General features: G+C 40.8%; 2 protein-coding genes across 4 annotated transcripts in view; one reads left to right on the top strand and one right to left on the bottom strand.

The window, feature by feature from the left end:
* hsd11b2 (hydroxysteroid (11-beta) dehydrogenase 2) overlaps positions 1–23,098 on the top strand; it is a 32,466-nt gene that overhangs the window by 5,013 nt on the left and 4,355 nt on the right. The window contains exons 1-4 of one of the 3 annotated variants that reach the window (XM_085408310.1): positions 15,523–15,697; positions 16,163–16,375; positions 19,302–19,487; positions 20,580–20,717. In XM_085408310.1, the coding sequence (XP_085264436.1) occupies positions 15,538–15,697; positions 16,163–16,375; positions 19,302–19,487; positions 20,580–20,717 (697 nt within the window). In that variant the 5' untranslated portion in view covers positions 15,523–15,537. Of the gene's footprint in view, positions 1–15,522; positions 15,698–16,162; positions 16,376–19,301; positions 19,488–20,579; positions 20,718–23,098 lie in introns of those variants that run through there. The other 2 variants (XM_085408231.1, XM_085408366.1) reach the window with 2 other exon arrangements.
* Positions 11,671–14,568, bottom strand: LOC146678128 (uncharacterized). Its single transcript, XM_085408110.1, has 2 exons — positions 12,301–14,568; positions 11,671–12,097 (listed from the first exon to the last, which is right to left on the bottom strand). Exon 1 carries the CDS (start codon positions 12,953–12,955, stop codon positions 12,401–12,403), a length of 555 nt encoding a protein of 184 aa, XP_085264236.1. The 5' UTR covers positions 12,956–14,568; the 3' UTR covers positions 11,671–12,097; positions 12,301–12,400.

Genomic DNA, 23,098 nt, shown 5'->3' with positions numbered 1-23,098 from the left:
AGAAAACATTGCTCAATGTTTGCACCAAAAGCATTTTGTTCATAAAAACACCACAGAAGGCAAGGAGTGAAAAAACCGTGTTCACTGATTCCACATCAACAGGAACAGTAAGTGAAACGTGGAGTCTCATTGTCAGCTTGGTCAGCAGAAACCTGTGATCCAACCAAAATGTCTTCAAACCCAGAAAGCTAAATCATAGATTTAAACTGTAGTGCAGTTTCCAGACAAATTCAATTTCTCAAGCTGAATCTTGATAAGATGACATGGAATATTTTCATTTGTAAACATGCAACCCTAGAATTTCATCTTGGATCCTTAAAACCTCTCTGTGAATCATAACAGAAGTATGCTTTAGACCTTTTAGTCCAAAAAGTCTAAAAGAAGATTGGAAACCACTGCATTCTCCCAAATGGTCCATAGAACTTCATAAAATACCCTTAAACATCTCTACAACCTCTGCGGAGACACCAATCATATTTCTCGTTTGCTCGTCCTAGAAGCTCCTGTGAGTTTCTTGAACTCTCGTGGTTACATTCCTGGGTTATTCCCTGTGTTAACGATGAAGTTCTCTGAACACAGATATTAGGTGTGAATGTGATATTACGACAGTTCTGATCACTTCCAGGTGTATCTCACAGCTGATTTATAGACCCCCATGACCTTCCAAGTCCAGCAAAAGGGAGAAATAGAAATCCTCAGACACATTTCTTTCACACCTCTTTAAACTTTTTCATGAAGCTCTAAACACTAAGCGATGGCTCACATTTCGTAGTTCAGCACAAACATTGGCTGTCACCCTTTTTCACTAACAGTGTTGTAACATCACAATCCTGACTTTTTCATCCCACATCTGTAACTTTTTGGGGTCATTTTTTAACCTCGTTTGATTGATGGCAGTCTTTGTATCCTATAACGTTTTCTGTCTGCAGGGTGTTATATTAACCAAAGGAGATTCCCCAGTACAGGAAAAATTGCCTTGGTAATCAAAGAAAAACGTTTTTCTTTCCCTTTTCCCCTTGATTAAAAGGGGAAAACAGTTGGAGGGTTTTTGGGGGGGTTTGTTTCTTTTTACAAAGACATATTATTACTTCTCTCCAAACCACAGGGTTAAGTTTAGGATTGCGAGCTGGTGTTGGGGTCTTCACTGATGATCACTTAGACCTCAGACTTCATGAGTGATTCGTGGTATTTTTGTCTTTTTCTTGGGAAGAACATTTGCCACACACTGTGCAAGTTTAATATCAACAAATTAAAATTTTAGTGGTTTTATGTGAGTTAGCTCTCCTGTCGGTGGCAGTTAGATTAGATTAGATTAGATTAGATAGAACTTTATTAATCCCTCGGGTGGGTTCCTCTGGGAAATTCGATTTCCAAAAAAGCACAGCACCGACAGAAGTTACAGAGTTACAGAATATTATATATAATACACACACACACACACACATATATAAATACAGAGACAATATAAATAAAATATACGAAGGGGATAAATAGAATAAATAGGAATAAAAATAAAAATACAAGTGAATTGCACATTTCAAGTATTGAGTCTATTGCACTGTTGACTATTTACAAAAGTATTGCACAAAAGGTATTGCACAGTGAGGTGAAGAGGCACTACAGCTTAGTTGTTCCCCCCTCCTTTGTCCTCCTGTTTCCCCTCCCTCTCCCCTCCAGGGAGGAGTTAAACAGTCTGATGGCGTGTGGGACAAAGGACAAAGTTATTTAGGTCTCTACAAAGTGTCTTTTCGACCTTATTCATATTTGTTCTTCTCTGTCTCTGCACACATTGTTTTCTTAACCTCAGGAGCCTCTCAGAGCCTCAGCCATAAATTGCAGCGCTGCTCCCCTTTAGACCTGGAGCCTCTTTTCTGCAATACCGCAGTCACATATTCACCTCAAAACCTCTGACCACAAACACAAACATTTTTTTATTCCTACGTATTCGTTTTTGCCCTGATCATATCTCAAACGGTGTCACTACCTTGACGTACGAATCATGACAAAGCAAACCAAACAAACCATCTCAAATACGTTTTCCACCACAGCATGATTCAACAAACAACAGGACTTACTGTTTCTGTAAATGTGGTTTCTCCTGTCGCTGTCCTTTAGCCATCAACCAAGAATCTGCAGCTCCCGGGGAACCTGAAGATGAATAGGATCATACGACGATTTGAGCGGACATATCAAATTAATTGTGTTATGTAAGGGGAAGGGGATCAGGGTCAGACAAACTTGTTTGTTCTTTGACGTGGCTAACACAGAAAGTGTTAAGCTGGGCTCAGCTTTTTCAGCACTGTGATGACGTGGTGAATTTTTCATTAGTCAGGCTTCCGCGTCTGCAGTCACACACTCGGTATACCGAGGATAGACCAGCGCATTAACAGGCGTGCTTTTCTTCTCTGCTCTTTGAGATGAAAATGCTCTTTAGGGGGGAAAACAAATTGGATGAATTCAGAATTTCACCAAAAAACAACAAAGATGAAGTACTTTAAATCTGCACACAGTATAGTTCCTTTTGAGACCCTCGGCTGTGTGTGGTGGCCCTTTGACTCAAGACTCAAGAGCTGGTCTCCTGGCCTTATGTCAATTTTGTTTTGAGTCTGAGAGCTAAAAGACATCACAGCATGAAACCGGCTCCCCCTCCCCACATTCCCCTCTGTTATCAGATATCAAGCTGCTCACAATAACAAAGCACAGCTCAAAATATCCTGGCAGTTGAACAGCAAGTGGAACTCAGCAGAAAGCGTTTGCAGCTATGAATCAGGTGTTTCTGCAGCGTGGAGCAGAGCTGAGGTATTTATTTCACTCTCACTCAGCGGCTTTTTTCTCAGGACGTGACTCTGGAAATCCTCCAAGGACACGGATAGAAACAACTTGCCAACGCCTCGACACTCTCGCCAGCAGAGCTCTTTCAGACACCCGCTGCACAAAAGAACAAACAGAACAGCGAGTACCGCTGTGGATCAGGTTGTAGGACCAGGACTTCTGGGAAACTGGGCGAGCTGCGGGGTACGTGACAGATCCCCACGGTGGCTGTTTCTGAGGGACACTGCAGTCCTGCTGGAGGAACATATGTGGGTGTGTGAACACAACGGCTCTGCGGTTGGTTCCTCATAAAGTTTGAGGAAAAATAACAGCTCGCTCCACTGATCAGGGAATGAAGGAATTCAGGAATCTGTTAATTATTATTGACTAATTACTTAGTTTAAAAATGCAGTGAAACAGTTCCAAGAGCGTCTGAGACCGCATGCCTCTGCCAAGGCTGAAAACTCCTTTCACACCATGCATGTGTTAATGCCTAATCTTAGCCCAGATAACAGTAAGATTATTGTGTAATGATTAAAACTTTCCAGTTGTGCTGTAAAACATGTCCATATTATTTTCAGAAACAAACAAAAAACAAAACAAGCATTGGTGAAGGTAAAGAAAAAGGTTCACGCATTAACAAAGAACTTTGTGTTTGAGTCGATCTTTTGTCAGATTCTGTTCGAAATGAAAACTCTGCATTTGTGAGCTACACCTGAAGGACTGGATGGAGGAAGTGCAGGGTGCAATGCTGTGACACCAGAAACCAGGTTCACACCCAGACTCTTGCCTGTGGCTGAGCCAACAAAAGCTCTTTTGTGCAGGTTTAGGTACTTTTCAGGACCTGAAACAGGATCTGAGCAGAACCAGGAAGCCGTCATAATGCTGCAGGTAGTACAGGTGGAGCCTGGAGTCAGGAACAGACTGTCAGACACAAGACATGAAAACTTATCCCTAACCTGGCGGCGGTGTCTCACACGTGTTTCTCTGTAAGCGTCTGAGTGGTCATTTTGCCTGTTTTGTAATGTTTTGTGTTTCCAACAAGAACAGTTAACAGATGAAGGTTCTGGTTCGGGGGCCATGAGCTGCGTGACTAGAGTCCCAGATTAGATATTGTGCTAGAACACTGTGTGATATTTTGCTGAAAGTATCATGTATTTATAACATAGGTATATATGATTTATATAAAGCAACTTTTTGGAGTCAAAGTCACATAAACCAAAACCAGTGTTTGCTTTCTTTTTTTCTTCAGAGGCAAAGACAAGTGCATCTCGTTTTCTTTTTCGTTGGCTCTGCAGCTTGACGTTAACAGTAAAAGAGAGATACTCCCATACAGCTTATGACAAAATTTGATCCGAAGTGATTGATGGCCCTAATCATAACCTTTTGACCTCCCCCCTCCGGAAGCGCGCCATCTGTCGCTAAGCGTGTCGAATTGCATCCTGAGAAGGGAGGGGGAAACCTCCGGAAGCGCGCCATCTGTTGTTGGGGAAAAAAAAGTTTTTAGAGGGAGGGAGTGCAGCGGGGGAGGAGAATAAAAAAGCAGAGAGGTGGAGTCCGTCACAATTTCTAAGGCACAGACGCAAGATGGATTTCCTTCTGCAGCCCAGCAGCGTTCCTGTGTCCGATGAGATCTGCTCTCCCAAAGAAGAAGGCTTTGAATATGACATATTCAAATACAGCATATTTACTATGGAAGGCCTCGATCCGGACCTTATGACCCTACCGGAAATACTCCGGAAGTGTCTAGTCATTTTCAGACCTGATGCGTCATGTTCCCTAAGCATGAGGGGAGGGGTATGGTTCCTGAAGCACAGCGGTGATGCAGCAGATGATTCTGTGATGTATAGAGAGACAGAGCGGCAGTTAGTTTTCCGCAAACTCATAGTTTGAATTCTGTTTCGATATTATGACAATTTTCTCTGTTTTTTACAATAGCGGATGTAATTTTACTTTCTTAAGCTGCACCGGCGTTTGTAATGGGAATAAAGAGTGACTTCCTGTAGAGATTTCAATAGTATTTTATTTTCCTATAATACAGACGCTGTAAAAAACCTTTAAGATACACCATAGCTTGTGATGAAAAGAAGAACTTTCTATCCGCTTGTAACCTACAGGCTGCCTATGTGTAAAAAATGAATAAATATCCCTTAGTGAATACTACTTTTCCTTTTGAGAGACTGAAAAACAAACCATAATTGCCGCGACAGGCGATCTTGTTTCACACACACACACACACACACACACACACACACGCACACACACACACACACACACACACACACACACACACACACACACACACACACACACACACACACCCCGCGGGTCAAGGAGGAGTGAGACAGCAGATATCAGTTTTTTCTCAATGCTTATAACCTATAACGCGCCCCCCAAAAAATATTATTATTATTATTAAAACATCTATATGAGGTAGCTTTTGCACAGCCTGCTCCTTGGTAGTTTTTTTCTTCATTACTTTTACAATGGGTTTTCTCAATAGACAGAAAATGATGACGCTGAGGAGTCAACAGCCGATATTATCATTGCTTGTAACCCGGTAAATAATTTCGTACATCTCCCTATAAAATAAGCCTTAGTGGAAAAAAGCTCATATTCGAATAAGTTTATTCCCCTCTGTGGGGAAAGAGTTTTTTTCCTCAGAGTCAACCATGAGGCGAGTTTTGTCAACAGGAGACGAGCAAGAATAACTGTTGCCCATAAAGTAAAACAAATATCCGCCTCAAAGTCGTATTTTACCGTTGCAGAATGTGGAAAACAGACAGCCCTCACAAGAAGCCCCCCCCCCCAAAAAAAGAAATTGGACACCCCAACTTTCCCCCCTCCCGACTGCGCGCACACACACACACACACACAAACACACACACACACAAAACAGAGACCCGAAGGATGAGAAAAAACAAAAAACCCTCTCTAACTGACAAAAGTACACCACTGGTAGTAAACAACATCACCCACTTAGGCAGAAATGACTTATACGCATAACACAAACTGAAAACCGGTCCATGAAAATCGTCTCTGTGCCAGAGTGTTTAAGGGTTTTCGCTCAAAGTTTTAATGGGATTTTTGAAAAGGATTTCCTTTGATCTTTTTTGATACTATTTATTTGTAAATTTTCATCGTCCTGTTGAAAGGTCCAGATCATCTTCATCTTTTAGTCAAGTTATCCTGAGCTCTCTGAATAGATTAATTGAATCGTTTAGTCATTGACTGCACACTGGCCATTTCCTCATCATGCTTTACAGTTAATATATGAGACCCATTTTATTGAAAGTTACCTATGGTCTGGTGAATATATCTCCTTTTCACTCATCTGCACAGATAATTTGACTAAACTGGATTTTAATTTAGGGACGTCATGAGCTTTTCTCTATCACTTCTCATAAACAACAACCGGTGAACTAGTAAAACAGAACTTCTTTTTTTTCTTTTTTTCTTTTGTCCTCAGCGCGGGTGAAAAAACTCGGGCTGCACGTAACCGAAGCTGCTCACTGCAAAGGTCGGTGCTGGTAACCAGAACACGGAGGGCCCCCTCCACCGACTCATACAACTTTTTTTTTGTCGTGTAGTCGTCGCCACAAACCAAAAAAAACAAAACAAAACATCTACAGCTTATACAAATTTAAATTACATACATACATTTAAATCCTACACTCCTCTTGCAGGATTGAGTAAATAGTTCGTACGTGCATGCGTGCATGGATGTTTTATGGTATTTGTGTTCTTGTGTGTGAGGCTGCGTGTGCATGTGTGTGATGTGGACTCAGTAGGATTTCTTTTGTGGTTTTTTGTATGTCTGGCTGGAGTCGTGCAGGGAACAGACAGGGTTGAAGAAGAGGTGGAGCAAGAAATGTTCTAGACAGTATTGCTAAGAGCAACGTGTTCTTTCTTCTGAAAATCTGAAAATCTTTTTAGGATCTCAGGATGGCCTGTGCACACGGACAGCTGTTTTCAACTGTGATGAACCCTGTCACTCCATTATCCCACTGTGCAAGACTAGTTTCTTGCACGTTAAATGCTGTAAACATGCACGTTTCAGTCAGCACAGGAGAACTACATTTAAAGCACGATGTCAGCATCATCGGGAACATTATGAATCTCACAATCTTCAGAGACTAAAGATTGCTCAGTATCCCTGGTACCAAGTACCAAATATGTACCGAGTTCTGTCACTCTGATGGTTGATTGAGCAGAAGGGCTGGAAGATGCCATTTTCATGGAGAATTTCAAGCCCAACAGATGGGAATTACCGTTCTTTTCCAAAGTTACAGCTGCTAGAGACGCAGTGGCCAACTCTACGGTTTTTGAAAATAGCTGCCACACCTACCCGCACCCTTTAAGATCAACCCACTTCCAGACCACGCCCTCTTCTGTTATTTAAAAAGAAGACCGCCGTCTCATTCCTTCAAACCTTTATTTATTTATTTATTTTTTAGCTCAAAAACAGAGAGAAGTATGGCCTCTACAGCCCTGCGCCACCCTGCGGAGGAGGAGGAAAGTTCTGCGGACGAGGGCACAATATTACCTGACACGTCCGGTTACTATCGACCCTTGGAAAAGCAGCAGCAAGCGGACGAGCTTGACGGTTGGGCATCTTCTTTGTTCATCGATATCGTGAAAACTGCTGTGTATCATCTTGTCAACCTCGTAATCAACAAGTACCTCACTGACACATGCAACGGTTGTATGTCCGATCAACCCCACCAGAAACAGCACGAGTGTTCGCGAGTGTTGGAGGATGACTTTTACGCTGAAAATTATTACAGCATCAGAAAAAGACTCCTCACCCCTCGTTTCATTCCATCCATTCATCGGCTGCTGATTGCTTGCCACATCAAAATGGACGACGTCAAAGTCTGCATGGTGGCGGAAACTCTCTTGCACGAACTGAAATCGGAAAGGAAAGTCTTTGACGCCATCGCCGAGGCATACCACAATCTGGTAGGGTTGGACATGGTGAAAATCAGACAGCTACGGTTGGTCGCAGAGTTTTACAAAGGGGGCTGCTAATTTTTTCTCTGACAGACTGATTTTTTCATTCTTAGAACATGTAACCAGCATTTTACCAAACAATGTATTCTACATATAGTGCATTTAAAAAAAAAAAAATGTACCCACGTAATCGGTGATGAATTGTGAAGTTACAATTCTTTTCTGAAAAAGCATTTTTATTTTTGTATATAAATAAATGTTGATGTTGTGCTATGGGATTGTATGTTTCAATTTTACTTATAATGTGCCAAATCACTACAACAGGCGGCTCAAGGCGATGCCATCCAGAGTAAGGATCTTGTTAGCCACAGTGTTTCTAAGATTTTTACGCCCCGTTACAATAACCTTAGTTCTATCTGAACTTAGAAGCAGAAAATTAAAGCTCATTATGTGTCTAAGACATCCCGGCAGTTTAACCAATAAAAGCGGGTATCATATGCATAGCAGTGAAAATGTATGCTATGCTATGCCTTCTAAAGCGCGTATAATGTAAACAAAACTGGTCTTTGCACAGAAGCCTGTGGAGCTTCATAATTAACCTCAGTGTGTGAAGAGGACTCTCCATTTAATAATAGCTGTAATAAAATGTTCTGGCCAACAGTGTTAAACGCTGCACTTGGGTCTAGCAGGGAAGATTTCAACTTTTCAATATGAATGAAGGCTGAAAACTGATTAGATTAATGTCTGATGATCTTTTCTGTGCTTCTTCAAGTTTGTAACACCAAACATATTAAAGGATGATGTAAGGCTCACAGGAAGAGTTTAATTAGACACACATTTACTATTTTCTTTACACTCTTTCTTTCTTGACATGTTTAATATGCTTACTATCAGAGGAGAAAATGACCCTTGTGTAGTTTAAAAACTTTTTATTGAATCAAACTGTAATGTTGTTGAACTCTGACGGACGTGTCTTTTAATCTTGTCAACAAATCCTTAATCACCTAAATCTGCCATTTATCATCTAGTAAAATGTTCCCTCTGCTTCTGTTGCACATCTCCCTGGACACTCTCTGCTTCACCCGTCCTGTGCAGGTGGTCCAACCCCTGCCTGCCTCCTTAAACTGGGGTGTTTAAATCTCTTTACCTCTGTTGTGAACTTCACACAAAGTTTGTGGTAACAAAATCAAACTGACGAGGATCTCGTTTGAAAAAGAAAAAGAAAAAAACAAACAAAAAAAAAAAAACCCACACACACACAGTCACGAGACAAAATAAAAACAGACTGCTCAAAGCAAAAGCAGAGCCCTCGCAGCTGGTAGTACAAAACACAGCGACAACATGCGTATTAGATACCCTCAGTGCCAAAAGCATAAATATGAAAAAAATGGGATCACCAAGAATATCCTAAAAATGGCGATGAGGTGGGTGTTACAGTGGAAAAACAAAAAGCAGCCAAATTTTCATCTGAAAATGTTGAATTTTAGTAAAAACAATGCTCTGTAGTGTGATACTGTCGTTACAGACAAAGCAGATGTTTAAAGCCTTCGGATGCTCATTTGAAATGCACACATTCTCCTTATCAGCTGGAAACATTAAAGCCGTAAAATGACTTTTTTCGAACGGATAAAAACTATTGAACAGCAGCAATAGTGTTTCCTGCATTTAATCCATCACTACTATGTTCTATATAAATCCAGATTCCTTTTATAGTTTGCAGTGAAATTTGTTAAACCATTGCTTAATGGGACAGAAGTACAAGTCGCTCTTTACTAACACATTTGTAGATGAGTTTATTGCTGAACAACACAGCTAGCAGTCTCACACACTCTTTAGGTTTTTTCAAGTTATGTGTGTAATGGTTTAGTCTATCAAACCTTACCCTTTTCTCCCCAGTATCACAACAGTATGACTCCCAAAGTACGGCTCAGTAAACAACCAATGATTCTAAAGCCAGAACAGAAAGATACAGTTGGAAGATGAATGATTGCGTTTTTATGATGCGTAGTAAAACGACCCCCTCTTCTTCTTCTCTGTGTTGTTGTTGTTGTTCGTGTGTGTGCGCGCGCGCGTGTGTGTGTGTGTGTGTGCCTTAGAAGTCAATTAATACATTAGCCATACTTAAAAAACATCTGAATTTCATTTAGAACTGAGATTCTAAGTTGTAAGCAGAAATCTTATGCACAGCCAGAAACATGTTTCCCCCCCACTTTCACAATGCTGAGGTGTCAAATCCACAACCCCCAACAAATGGTTTGTTACACGCGGGTGTGAAGGGCAAGCTTTACTTACACAGCCTCACACACACTAGATTTTTAAAGTTTTTGGGTACAGGGGTTTAGCCGCAGATGCAACATCCACTTTTGATAAAGATCACGCCACCTGTTTATTTCTAAAGAAATTAAGCATCTTTATTAAGCTCTTATTTATAAAAGTCTACACAATAATAGACACAGTGTGCTCTGTGACATTACAGTCTTCTACTTCTGCTTCCATCGGTTTGCATTTTAAACTCCCGGCCTTTCAGTTTGTTATGAACAACTTTATATCACAAAATGTTAGAAATATAAAGTGAACCATGCGACTTTTTTTTTTTATTTTCTGTTTGATGGAAGGACTTAAGACACGAGTTATTTAAACAATTCTAAATGACAGTGTGATGGCCATAGCACTTTATGTGGGCCAAATGTGTTAAGGATAATGTTTATCAATGTAAAATTGCAAAGAACTTGTGGATAGAATATAACATTTTGTAAACAGTTACCTCAGAAGCTGTACTGGTAGATCTATGTATGTAAGGTAAAACTATCCACAGTACTTCCACTTAAGTAGCTAAACACATAAAGTCACCCTTACCAATAATCCGCTGCTCCTTGAAAAAGTAGCGCAAACAGACAACTGACTGAGCAATGATAAGTAGAGCTACCCGAGGCCGAGACTCAAGCAGAAGAAATTAAAAGTTGTTGTTTTTGTGGCTCGAAAAATTAAAGAAAGTATGTTTAATAATTCAACAAGACCCGCACCTTCAACACATGTACATTCAAATTCTGGTACAGGCTCAACATTGCTGCTGTTCAATAGTTTTTATCCGTTCGAAAAAAGTCATTTTACGGCTTTAATGTTTCCAGCTGATAAGGAGAATGTGTGCATTTCAAATGAGCGTCCGAAGGCTTTAAACATCTGCTTTGTCTGTAACGACAGTATCACACTACAGAGCATTGTTTTTACTAAAATTCAACATTTTCAGATGAAAATTTGGCTGCTTTTTGTTTTTCCACTGTAACACCCACCTCATCGCCATTTTTAGGATATTCTTGGTGATCCCATTTTTTTCATATTTATGCTTTTGGCACTGAGGGTATCTAATACGCATGTTGTCGCTGTGTTTTGTACTACCAGCTGCGAGGGCTCTGCTTTTGCTTTGAGCAGTCTGTTTTTATTTTGTCTCGTGACTGTGTGTGTGTGGTTTTTTTTTTTTTTGTTTGTTTTTTTCTTTTTCTTTTTCAAACGAGATCCTCGTCAGTTTGATTTTGTTACCACAAACTTTGTGTGAAGTTCACAACAGAGGTAAAGAGATTTAAACACCCCAGTTTAAGGAGGCAGGCAGGGGTTGGACCACCTGCACAGGGCTGGTGAAGCAGAGAGTGTCCAGGGAGATGTGCAACAGAAGCAGAGGGAACATTTTACTAGATGATAAATGGCAGATTTAGGTGATTAAGGATTTGTTGACAAGATTAAAAGACACGTCCGTCAGAGTTCAACAACATTACAGTTTGATTAAATAAAAAGTTTTTAAACTACACAAGGGTCATTTTCTCCTCTGATAGTAAGCATATTAAACATGTCAAGAAAGAAAGAGTGTAAAGAAAATAGTAAATGTGTGTCTAATTAAACTCTTCCTGTGAGCCTTACATCATCCTTTAATATGTTTGGTGTTACAAACTTGAAGAAGCACAGAAAAGATCATCAGACATTAATCTAATCAGTTTTCAGCCTTCATTCATATTGAAAAGTTGAAATCTTCCCTGCTAGACCCAAGTGCAGCGTTTAACACCGTTGGCCAGAACATTTTATTACAGCTATTATTAAATGGAGAGTCCTCTTCACACACTGAGGTTAATTATGAAGCTCCACAGGCTTCTGTGCAAAGACCAGTTTTGTTTACATTATACGCGCTTTAGAAGGCATAGCATAGCATACATTTTCACTGCTATGCATATGATACCCGCTTTTATTGGTTAAACTGCCGGGATGTCTTAGACACATAATGAGCTTTAATTTTCTGCTTCTAAGTTCAGATAGAACTAAGGTTATTGTAACGGGGCGTAAAAATCTTAGAAACACTGTGGCTAACAAGATCCTTACTCTGGATGGCATCGCCTTGAGCCGCCTGTTGTAGTGATTTGGCACATTATAAGTAAAATTGAAACATACAATCCCATAGCACAACATCAACATTTATTTATATACAAAAATAAAAATGCTTTTTCAGAAAAGAATTGTAACTTCACAATTCATCACCGATTACGTGGGTACATTTTTTTTTTTTTAAATGCACTATATGTAGAATACATTGTTTGGTAAAATGCTGGTTACATGTTCTAAGAATGAAAAAATCAGTCTGTCAGAGAAAAAATTAGCAGCCCCCTTTGTAAAACTCTGCGACCAACCGTAGCTGTCTGATTTTCACCATGTCCAACCCTACCAGATTGTGGTATGCCTCGGCGATGGCGTCAAAGACTTTCCTTTCCGATTTCAGTTCGTGCAAGAGAGTTTCCGCCACCATGCAGACTTTGACGTCGTCCATTTTGATGTGGCGAGCAATCAGCAGCCGATGAATGGATGGAATGAAACGAGGGGTGAGGAGTCTTTTTCTGATGCTGTAATAATTTTCAGCGTAAAAGTCATCCTCCAACACTCGCGAACACTCGTGCTGTTTCTGGTGGGGTTGATCGGACATACAACCGTTGCATGTGTCAGTGAGGTACTTGTTGATTACGAGGTTGACAAGATGATACACAGCAGTTTTCACGATATCGATGAACAAAGAAGATGCCCAACCGTCAAGCTCGTCCGCTTGCTGCTGCTTTTCCAAGGGTCGATAGTAACCGGACGTGTCAGGTAATATTGTGCCCTCGTCCGCAGAACTTTCCTCCTCCTCCGCAGGGTGGCGCAGGGCTGTAGAGGCCATACTTCTCTCTGTTTTTGAGCTAAAAAATAAATAAATAAATAAAGGTTTGAAGGAATGAGACGGCGGTCTTCTTTTTAAATAACAGAAGAGGGCGTGGTCTGGAAGTGGGTTGATCTTAAAGGGTGCGGGTAGGTGTGGCAGCTATTTTCAAAAACCGTAGAGTTGGCCACTGCGTCTCTAGCAGCTGTAACTTTGGAAAAGAACGGTAATTCCCATCTGTTGGGCTTGAAATTCTCCATGAAAATGGCATCTTCCAGCCCTTCTGCTCAATCAACCATCAGAGTGACAGAACTCGGTACATATTTGGTACTTGGTACCAGGGATACTGAGCAATCTTTAGTCTCTGAAGATTGTGAGATTCATAATGTTCCCGATGATGCTGACATCGTGCTTTAAATGTAGTTCTCCTGTGCTGACTGAAACGTGCATGTTTACAGCATTTAACGTGCAAGAAACTAGTCTTGCACAGTGGGATAATGGAGTGACAGGGTTCATCACAGTTGAAAACAGCTGTCCGTGTGCACAGGCCATCCTGAGATCCTAAAAAGATTTTCAGATTTTCAGAAGAAAGAACACGTTGCTCTTAGCAATACTGTCTAGAACATTTCTTGCTCCACCTCTTCTTCAACCCTGTCTGTTCCCTGCACGACTCCAGCCAGACATACAAAAAACCACAAAAGAAATCCTACTGAGTCCACATCACACACATGCACACGCAGCCTCACACACAAGAACACAAATACCATAAAACATCCATGCACGCATGCACGTACGAACTATTTACTCAATCCTGCAAGAGGAGTGTAGGATTTAAATGTATGTATGTAATTTAAATTTGTATAAGCTGTAGATGTTTTGTTTTGTTTTTTTTGGTTTGTGGCGACGACTACACGACAAAAAAAAAGTTGTATGAGTCGGTGGAGGGGGCCCTCCGTGTTCTGGTTACCAGCACCGACCTTTGCAGTGAGCAGCTTCGGTTACGTGCAGCCCGAGTTTTTTCACCCGCGCTGAGGACAAAAGAAAAAAAAAAAAAAAAGAAGTTCTGTTTTACTAGTTCACCGGTTGTTGTTTATGAGAAGTGATAGAGAAAAGCTCATGACGTCCCTAAATTAAAATCCAGTTTAGTCAAATTATCTGTGCAGATGAGTGAAAAGGAGATATATTCACCAGACCATAGGTAACTTTCAATAAAATGGGTCTCATATATTAACTGTAAAGCATGATGAGGAAATGGCCAGTGTGCAGTCAATGACTAAACGATTCAATTAATCTATTCAGAGAGCTCAGGATAACTTGACTAAAAGATGAAGATGATCTGGACCTTTCAACAGGACGATGAAAATTTACAAATAAATAGTATCAAAAAAGATCAAAGGAAATCCTTTTCAAAAATCCCATTAAAACTTTGAGCGAAAACCCTTAAACACTCTGGCACAGAGACGATTTTCATGGACCGGTTTTCAGTTTGTGTTATGCGTATAAGTCATTTCTGCCTAAGTGGGTGATGTTGTTTACTACCAGTGGTGTACTTTTGTCAGTTAGAGAGGGTTTTTTGTTTTTTCTCATCCTTCGGGTCTCTGTTTTGTGTGTGTGTGTGTTTGTGTGTGTGTGTGTGTGTGCGCGCAGTCGGGAGGGGGGAAAGTTGGGGTGTCCAATTTCTTTTTTTGGGGGGGGGGGGGGGGGGGGGGGGGGGCTTCTTGTGAGGGCTGTCTGTTTTCCACATTCTGCAACGGTAAAATACGACTTTGAGGCGGATATTTGTTTTACTTTATGGGCAACAGTTATTCTTGCTCGTCTCCTGTTGACAAAACTCGCCTCATGGTTGACTCTGAGGAAAAAAACTCTTTCCCCACAGAGGGGAATAAACTTATTCGAATATGAGCTTTTTTCCACTAAGGCTTATTTTATAGGGAGATGTACGAAATTATTTACCGGGTTACAAGCAATGATAATATCGGCTGTTGACTCCTCAGCGTCATCATTTTCTGTCTATTGAGAAAACCCATTGTAAAAGTAATGAAGAAAAAAACTACCAAGGAGCAGGCTGTGCAAAAGCTACCTCATATAGATGTTTTAATAATAATAATAATATTTTTTGGGGGGCGCGTTATAGGTTATAAGCATTGAGAAAAAACTGATATCTGCTGTCTCACTCCTCCTTGACCCGCGGGGTGTGTGTGTGTGTGTGTGTGTGTGTGTGTGTGTGTGTGTGTGTGTGTGTGTGTGTGTGTGTGTGTGTGTGTGTGAAACAAGATCGCCTGTCGCGGCAATTATGGTTTGTTTTTCAGTCTCTCAAAAGGAAAAGTAGTATTCACTAAGGGATATTTATTCATTTTTTACACATAGGCAGCCTGTAGGTTACAAGCGGATAGAAAGTTCTTCTTTTCATCACAAGCTATGGTGTATCTTAAAGGTTTTTTACAGCGTCTGTATTATAGGAAAATAAAATACTATTGAAATCTCTACAGGAAGTCACTCTTTATTCCCATTACAAACGCCGGTGCAGCTTAAGAAAGTAAAATTACATCCGCTATTGTAAAAAACAGAGAAAATTGTCATAATATCGAAACAGAATTCAAACTATGAGTTTGCGGAAAACTAACTGCCGCTCTGTCTCTCTATACATCACAGAATCATCTGCTGCATCACCGCTGTGCTTCAGGAACCATACCCCTCCCCTCATGCTTAGGGAACATGACGCATCAGGTCTGAAAATGACTAGACACTTCCGGAGTATTTCCGGTAGGGTCATAAGGTCCGGATCGAGGCCTTCCATAGTAAATATGCTGTATTTGAATATGTCATATTCAAAGCCTTCTTCTTTGGGAGAGCAGATCTCATCGGACACAGGAACGCTGCTGGGCTGCAGAAGGAAATCCATCTTGCGTCTGTGCCTTAGAAATTGTGACGGACTCCACCTCTCTGCTTTTTTATTCTCCTCCCCCGCTGCACTCCCTCCCTCTAAAAACTTTTTTTTCCCCAACAACAGATGGCGCGCTTCCGGAGGTTTCCCCCCTCCCTTCTCAGGATGCAATTCGACACGCTTAGCGACAGATGGCGCGCTTCCGGAGGGGGGAGGGGGGAGGTCAAAAGGTTATGATTAGGGCCATCAATCACTTCGGATCAAATTTTGTCATAAGCTGTATGGGAGTATCTCTCTAGTAAAGAGACATGAACTTGAAAAAAATGCTCGCTCTGTCCCTGCAGGCTGCGACTCTGGCTTTGGGAATGCAACGGCTAAACATCTGGACTCCCTGGGCTTTGAAGTGTTCGCCACAGTGTTGGATCTGAATGGAGACGGAGCCAAGGAGCTGCAGAGGACCTGCTCACACCGCCTCACCCTCCTCCAGGTGGACATCACCCAGCCACAACAAGTGCAACAGGCCTTGCTGGACACCAAAGCCAAACTGGGGCTCAAAGGTAAAGACGAACTGCTTTTTCTGAGTCTGTTCATACCAGACAAACCAGCTAGGATTAGGCTTAATGGATTTAATGGAGCTACCGCCACATTTATCAAGTGTTTCAGGGTCACAAGTTAGGATGATCGCGTGTTCTTATGACTGCGGTTTGAGATGTAACATTTAAATCTCAGCACGAGTTTGACATCTGAAATGGCTCGTGTAGTCTTCTCCAAACTGTACTCTGTTTTAGAAGTAGATCCAAAGAAAACAGGAATGATGCCAAGTTTTACTTTTAATATATTTTATATGGTTCAAAGTATGTTTGACAAAGGACAGATTATTTATTGAACTTAAAAGCTGAAATAAAACTTTTGAACCCCATAAAAAGAACAAATCTCTGCAGTCCAGATGTCAATAGAGCATAAAAAATATTCTCTGAATATCTTTCTGGATTTCGTTTGAAATGTTCTGACGAAATCGTCAGCAGCTTCAAGTACATCTTCACCTGTTGACCTGTTATCATCAAAAGTCTTGGGTATTAAAAAAATACAAAGAACTAAACTTCAAAGCGGCTCCATCAACATTAGCAACACTAAATTAGTGACATCTTGACTGCAGGGAGCTGAGTGATTATGAATGAAGTCACCGGGCAGTTAAGGGTTAAACAAAACTGGAACAGGAAGGAGTTCAGAAAAACAACAGCAATCTGCAGGGAACAGGTGTATGTGGGGTTTACCGCAGCGAGGTGGCCTGTCAGTTAACTTGTGACTTGACACGCCGGTGTGATAAAGTTTAATCACCTGCTGAGCTTCTGGTGAACTTCACAAGATCAAGGTTCGAAGGGAGAGAGATTTATGAGCACCGGTAAATGCTGGACTGCTCCTTTAAATGGTCGGCTGATTCTGCACAGCGTGCTGGTTCAGAGCGTGCAGCGATGCACAGGAATGTGTGGTGGAGTTTGTCCAACAGCCTTCTAGGAAATCACAGTGGCAGAGGAGGCGCTCAGGCAGCAAAACCACTGCAAATGGCTCGGACTGCTTTGCGAGTGGAGGACTGTTCGAGAGGTGTAGTGCAGGTGTCTCATATTTCACACACAGATATCAGAGTGTTGATTCAGTCTGTGATTGGCTCAGCCCTGCAGCACCCACTGGCTTTGTAATTAGACATCTTAGACCGCTGGCTTCATGTCCCAGTCATTTAAGGATACACACAGTGTGTGTGCGTGTGTGGATGTAATAAAATATCTGGAAGGAAAGGTCACTTAAACACACGCTGGAACTGCGCATGTGGTTTATGTCCTTGCATGAGTGTGCACTTTTTTACTCGTGTTGTTGGGACATGGATTTGGCCACAGTCACACTGTAAGGATTCGCCTCCCTGCGAGACATAAATCATGAAACTGTTGTGTGGTTTGCTTGGAGATTTCTAAGAGCGGATTCAGAAAAAGATTCAGAAAGAATCCCCTCTTGCTTTATTTTAATTGAAGATCAATCGAGTTGTAGTTTTTCCATAAAATTTCCCAGCTATGAGAAAATAAAAACATACTTTTAGAAAATCCTGCAAATCTATTAAATGTCTCATTTAGAAACGAATTCTTTGTTCTGGCACCAAACGCCCATCTGCTGCATTCTGTTTGCTTGAATTGCCATTAAGATGTCCTGAAGCTCATTGGACAAAGTTTAGAAGGCTACACACCTGATTATGCAATAAAACATTGATAAGCAGAGATTATGGTGAGGATAAAACACTCTATTTAAAGCCTCAAGTGTTCCCAGAAGCCAAAGAAAAGAAAGCTGGAGTGCCTCTTCATAGATCTGGCTATCAGACAAAACTAGTGATTGAGCAAGATAGTCCTTGACCAGGGAGGGAACCCAAAGATCACTCCAAGAGAGGGCTCTGTGGGGATGTCTGCCTTACATAAGGACTCTTAGAGTGGTAATAAGTGTTCATTAATAACCACAAAGACACATTAAGGTTGCCTTTCACAATAAAATTCTTTACTGCAGCTTATTTCAAGCAGCTTCGGTTTTACAATTTTAGTTTTATCCGAAGGTCACCTCCAGTTCCAGTTCACAGAACATGAACTGCTGCCTTCTGGTTTGGAAACTTTATGTTTGACCTTTTTACCGCTGACCCAGAGTCAAAGTTTGGCCTGTTGTTTGCCTGCTTATCATTCATCAGCTCAGACCTAAACAAAGTTCCCACAGCGGCCTCCGAAACAAACACTGTGATTCTGGGACAGCCGCTTCAGATGAGGACGAGTGAGGCTTATTTACACCAGCAGAGCGAGAGAGAGAGTTGTTGGTGTACTACAGCTGAATGTGTTGGCAGTCTGAGGGTCTGCGGAACAAATGTTACATAAAAGTTCTGAGAAAACACACCAGGCCTCCACATGTTCGCTGTGAATCCAAGAGATCAATCAAAAGTACTCAGACTCTCACCACAGAGGAAACATGGTCCATCATTAGAAAAGTAATGACTTATTTATTCAAATATACCCAAATTCTTCAAAAGTAAGGTACAGAAGATGATTTAAATTTTAAAGTTCTGTCAGTCAGCTCGATAATTAAAACTAAAACAATTAGAATGGTTCACATTATTTCACAGTATTTGTGCGCAAATATGTGTGTAAAATACAAAATAGCATCAAATACTTGGAGTGCAATTACCTTAAGTTTCACTTAAGTAGCAAGAAATAATACTAAAGTCAAACTCTTTATTCATTTGAATACCAAAGGTCAGCATCTACTAAAAAAGATTTTTCACAATCAAATCTGAAACGCTGTAATTAATTAAATGTATCCTGTCATGTCAGTAACTATTAAATTCGCCTTTTTGTTGTCCTCTGGCACACAAGCCATCTGTTTTACCATTAGTGCTTTCATGTGTCTGTGTCAACACACCACATTTCCTAACCTCTGCCGTGCGTTGGTTTGTCTTTGCAGGTCTGTGGGCTTTGGTGAATAACGCCGGCGTGTGTGTGAACTTCGGAGAAGTCGAGCTGTCGCTGATGTCCAACTACCGTGGGTGCATGGAGGTCAATTTCTTCGGCACGCTGAGCATCACCAAGGCCTTCTTGCCGCTGCTGCGACAGACCAAGGGACGCATTGTGACCATCTCCAGTCCCGCCGGTGTGTGTCTGAGACGTTCACACACACACACATACAAAGATGCTGTGATAAATCTTACGTGAGTGCTCCAAAGTGAGTGAGCCACACTTAAACTGTTGCCTTCAAACAGCCAAAGCAAACAAACAGCGCTGCTGCCGGCCGTTTGTCCAACTCGACTCTGTCATCATGCCAAAACACCACAGTGCAACCAAATCAATCAGAAAGGTTCATCCCCAGGTGCAGTTAATGAGCTCAGCAGCTTCCACTGACATCTGCTGTTGGTTAGACTGTAAGACAGAGTTTAACATTTTCTCTGTATGTGGTGAGGTGGAAAGGGAACAGTTCATGCTCTGGGCCCTAAAAACACTAAACACATCTGCAGAAGATATATATCGTCCTCTTTCTTAGACTCACATTGTTACATCTAACACAGAAATGAATAACCAGGATATCCAAGAGTGGACTTAATGAGACTAATATATGCTGTTATAACAAAGCTAATTTGGCTACTGTGCCTACGGAAGAAATGTTATAGTTAATTTTGACCATAATGTACAAATTTATTTAAGAATTTCTTCCCTGATCAGCTTTTTGCATTTTGTTGATTCAGTTTAATAAAAATTCCACTAGTTACATTTTCTTAGTTTAGTTTTTTATGTCAAATTTTTAGTCCAGTTGGATCCAGCAAAGTGAACTGATGTGGTTCTTTGACCACAACTCAGAAGCAAGACCCACTTTTTTCATTTTTTCATCTGGTAGATCTGTAACTTGAATCACAAGTTACTTTGATGGTTTGTTTATTATGTCTTATGAGCACTGCTGTGAGAAAGGCTGGAGGGTTTTCTGAATTAGTACCTGAGTAAGTGCAGGCGTTGCGCACCAGTGGATGAATACTCTGACAAATTAACCTGCGTAAGTTAGTTCAAGTGAAGGTTTAAAAAACAGGAAGGAAAGAAAGCACTTTAGGGCTCATTTGGTCTGGTTCTGTGGGTGAAGGCAGCTGCACAGCAGCAGAACAAACAAAGAAGAAAATGACCAATTCTTTTGTAGAGTATTTAGCCTTAATCTTACTACATGAAAGAGGTCATGCTGACGCTTTACCGGTGCTTCTAGGTGACCAGCCATTTCCCTGCCTGGCAGCATATGGAGCATCTAAAGCAGCTCTGAACCTCATCACTGAGACTCTGAGACATGAGCTGGAGCCCTGGGGAGTCCAAGTGTCCACCATCCTGCCATCCTCATACAGGACAGGTACCAGTACCAAACAGTACCCTGGACACCTCAACTCACCACAGTTTACAGAGGAATGAGCAGAGATTTGAGGTCAAACAGAGTAGTTGGGTCATTGGCTGCATTCAGTCAGTTAAAAACCTGCATGAATGATTTATGTCATGCTGGTATTCGGACCTACTAAGGCACAATAGTCAACGGAAACAAATTGTTATTTTTATATGAAATGTGATAAGATGTAGGAGTTCCACAAGGCTCAATCAACGGTCATCCAATATTTTCATTTTCTAGTTAGACGCTTTAATCAAACGAAATAAATCTGTTGTTACTGCATTATAAAACTAGACACGGGAAACTAAAAGAAACTTTATTTGACACTTTTTTAAGTTAAACTGTAGTATTTTTAATAGCTTCGTTTAATGGTACCAACCAGAGAATTAGATTTATTCATTGTTTTCAAAACCAACTCGTACTATTCACATCACTTCATATTCTTATCAAATAATTTTCTGTAATATTGACAGACCAAGAAATCTGTAAAAAACTAAAGTAAAAAAATTTTAAAAACTGTTCCACATTCTGGTTCAAAAAGTAAAAGTGATGAGTGGAATATTTGTTTGGCTGCCAAACCTTCCAGAGAAGATGACAAGTTGTGACGAAGGGCTCGCTAAGCGCTGAGGTGAGATGTAGAAATAAGCTTAAGATTTTTATTAATTCGGATCCATCGGGAATAAACTGCACTCCTCATCCTGCAGGAGTTGTACACTGTGGTTTGGCCTCATGTCAAACACAATGACAGCCCTCCTGCTGAGGAAAGTACGCTCGTGATGAGAAACACATGTGTGATGGACCATCTGTTTTCACACATGCACACACTCAGCGCTGACTTGGGATTTCGAAACTCTTCGGGGATGGATGGATATGATTAGAGGGAGGGAGGGAGCATGCCTCAGTAATTCACTTTGTCCTGCAGTTGCTGTGCTCAGGAGACAGATCAACATAACAACTCAACAACCTGATTATGTTGAAATGTAGAGACAATATCTAACTCACAATCACGGGCCAGTGATGGAGTAAGTACTTGCATAATTTACTTTAGGAAAATTAGCAGTAACGCATTAAAGTACTGACAATAAAAAGTCCCTGAAGTATTAAAAGTTCTGACTGTGCAATAGAGTATATTATACTATCAGTGCATTATTCTCTTCTGACTCAGAGTCTGTTGTAACCTGAGATGCAAAATTGCAGAAACTGGGAGAAAATAAACACCTGAGCATCAACCAATAGACGCATTGCTCCATGCAATTAAATTACGCTTTCTAATCTTTAGCAGTCTTAATGACTTTGTAAAGGGATCTAATTCAATGTTATGTCAAAGCTATTTATCATTTTTTCATAAACATTTAAAAAGCATGAAATATCTAATTTTCTTCCTATGCTTCTATAAGAAATTGACAAATCTTAAATAAATTGTTTGGCAGTAACAAAAAGCAAGTTGCAACTTGTGCATAATCATCAGCATAGAAAGTGCATTTTGGAAAATAAAAATTAAATACTTAAATGCTGCTAGTAGGACTGTTAATATTGATCTAAACCACACAAACGCTGATTATTTTTTTCATTATTTATATGATTTGAAAAACAGTGTGATTATCTGTCTCAAAGGCCTTTACAAACCAGTGAAGACTGCAGTAAAAGAAAGTTAGTCTCCTCCAGGAAAACCCCTCGTTAATAGCTTACCAGTGTTTGCCAGGCAGTGATGGGATCAGCTTTAACCCTAAACTCTAAATTACTTTTGTACACTTTATTATCACACATTAGAGTGAAATGTGTTTCTTATTGGTCTGAAGGTAAAAGAAAATCTTTAAACAGTGAAAAAAGCTTTTAAAAGTCCACTTGCACTCAGCTGTAATAAAAACAGGTTGTAATGTTTACCACTGCAGTGTGACCAAAACTATTCTAGTCCTCCTGGGTCCTCACAAAAACAATAAAAGCAAACAGCAGCTTCAAACAGGAAAACGTAGGACAGCAAAAGAACCACAGAGAGGAGTTCCCGTCACGCCGGCTGTGGTGATGACAGGGATGTAAACACCGAGCTGGCTCACTTTCCATCTGTTTACTCTTTAATCCTGAAGAAACAGGTTTGCATTTAAGCTTCTTATCCCACTCTTCAACTTGAACTTTCCAAGACCTGCTGACACCATGTTCAACAGTTAAACAGCCAGTCCGCAGCTGAGTCAAGGCTCACACTGAGGCAGTGAAGTGTCAAAAGCTGCTGATTCTGTGCAGGCAGCTACAGCCGTCCCTTTTGTTGAAATTAAACCTGCATGTGAAGCAGAGATGCTGATTCTAAACCTAAAAAACTACACACCGAAGGCCTAAAATGGATTTTCACTTTAAAT

This window comes from Rhamphochromis longiceps, linkage group LG1 (assembly GCF_057381845.1).
Source record: "Rhamphochromis longiceps isolate RC_006_pf linkage group LG1, R_longiceps_female_GT1.1, whole genome shotgun sequence".
Taxonomy (NCBI): domain Eukaryota; kingdom Metazoa; phylum Chordata; class Actinopteri; order Cichliformes; family Cichlidae; genus Rhamphochromis; species Rhamphochromis longiceps.
The sequence above is the reverse complement of the archived record's forward strand: the minus strand, read 5'-3'. Positions and strand labels throughout refer to the sequence as shown.

Coding starts and splice junctions, on each gene's coding strand:
- LOC146678128 (XM_085408110.1), bottom strand. CDS start 12,955: ATGGCCTCTACAGCCCTGCGCCACCCTGCGGAGGAGGAGGAAAGTTCT.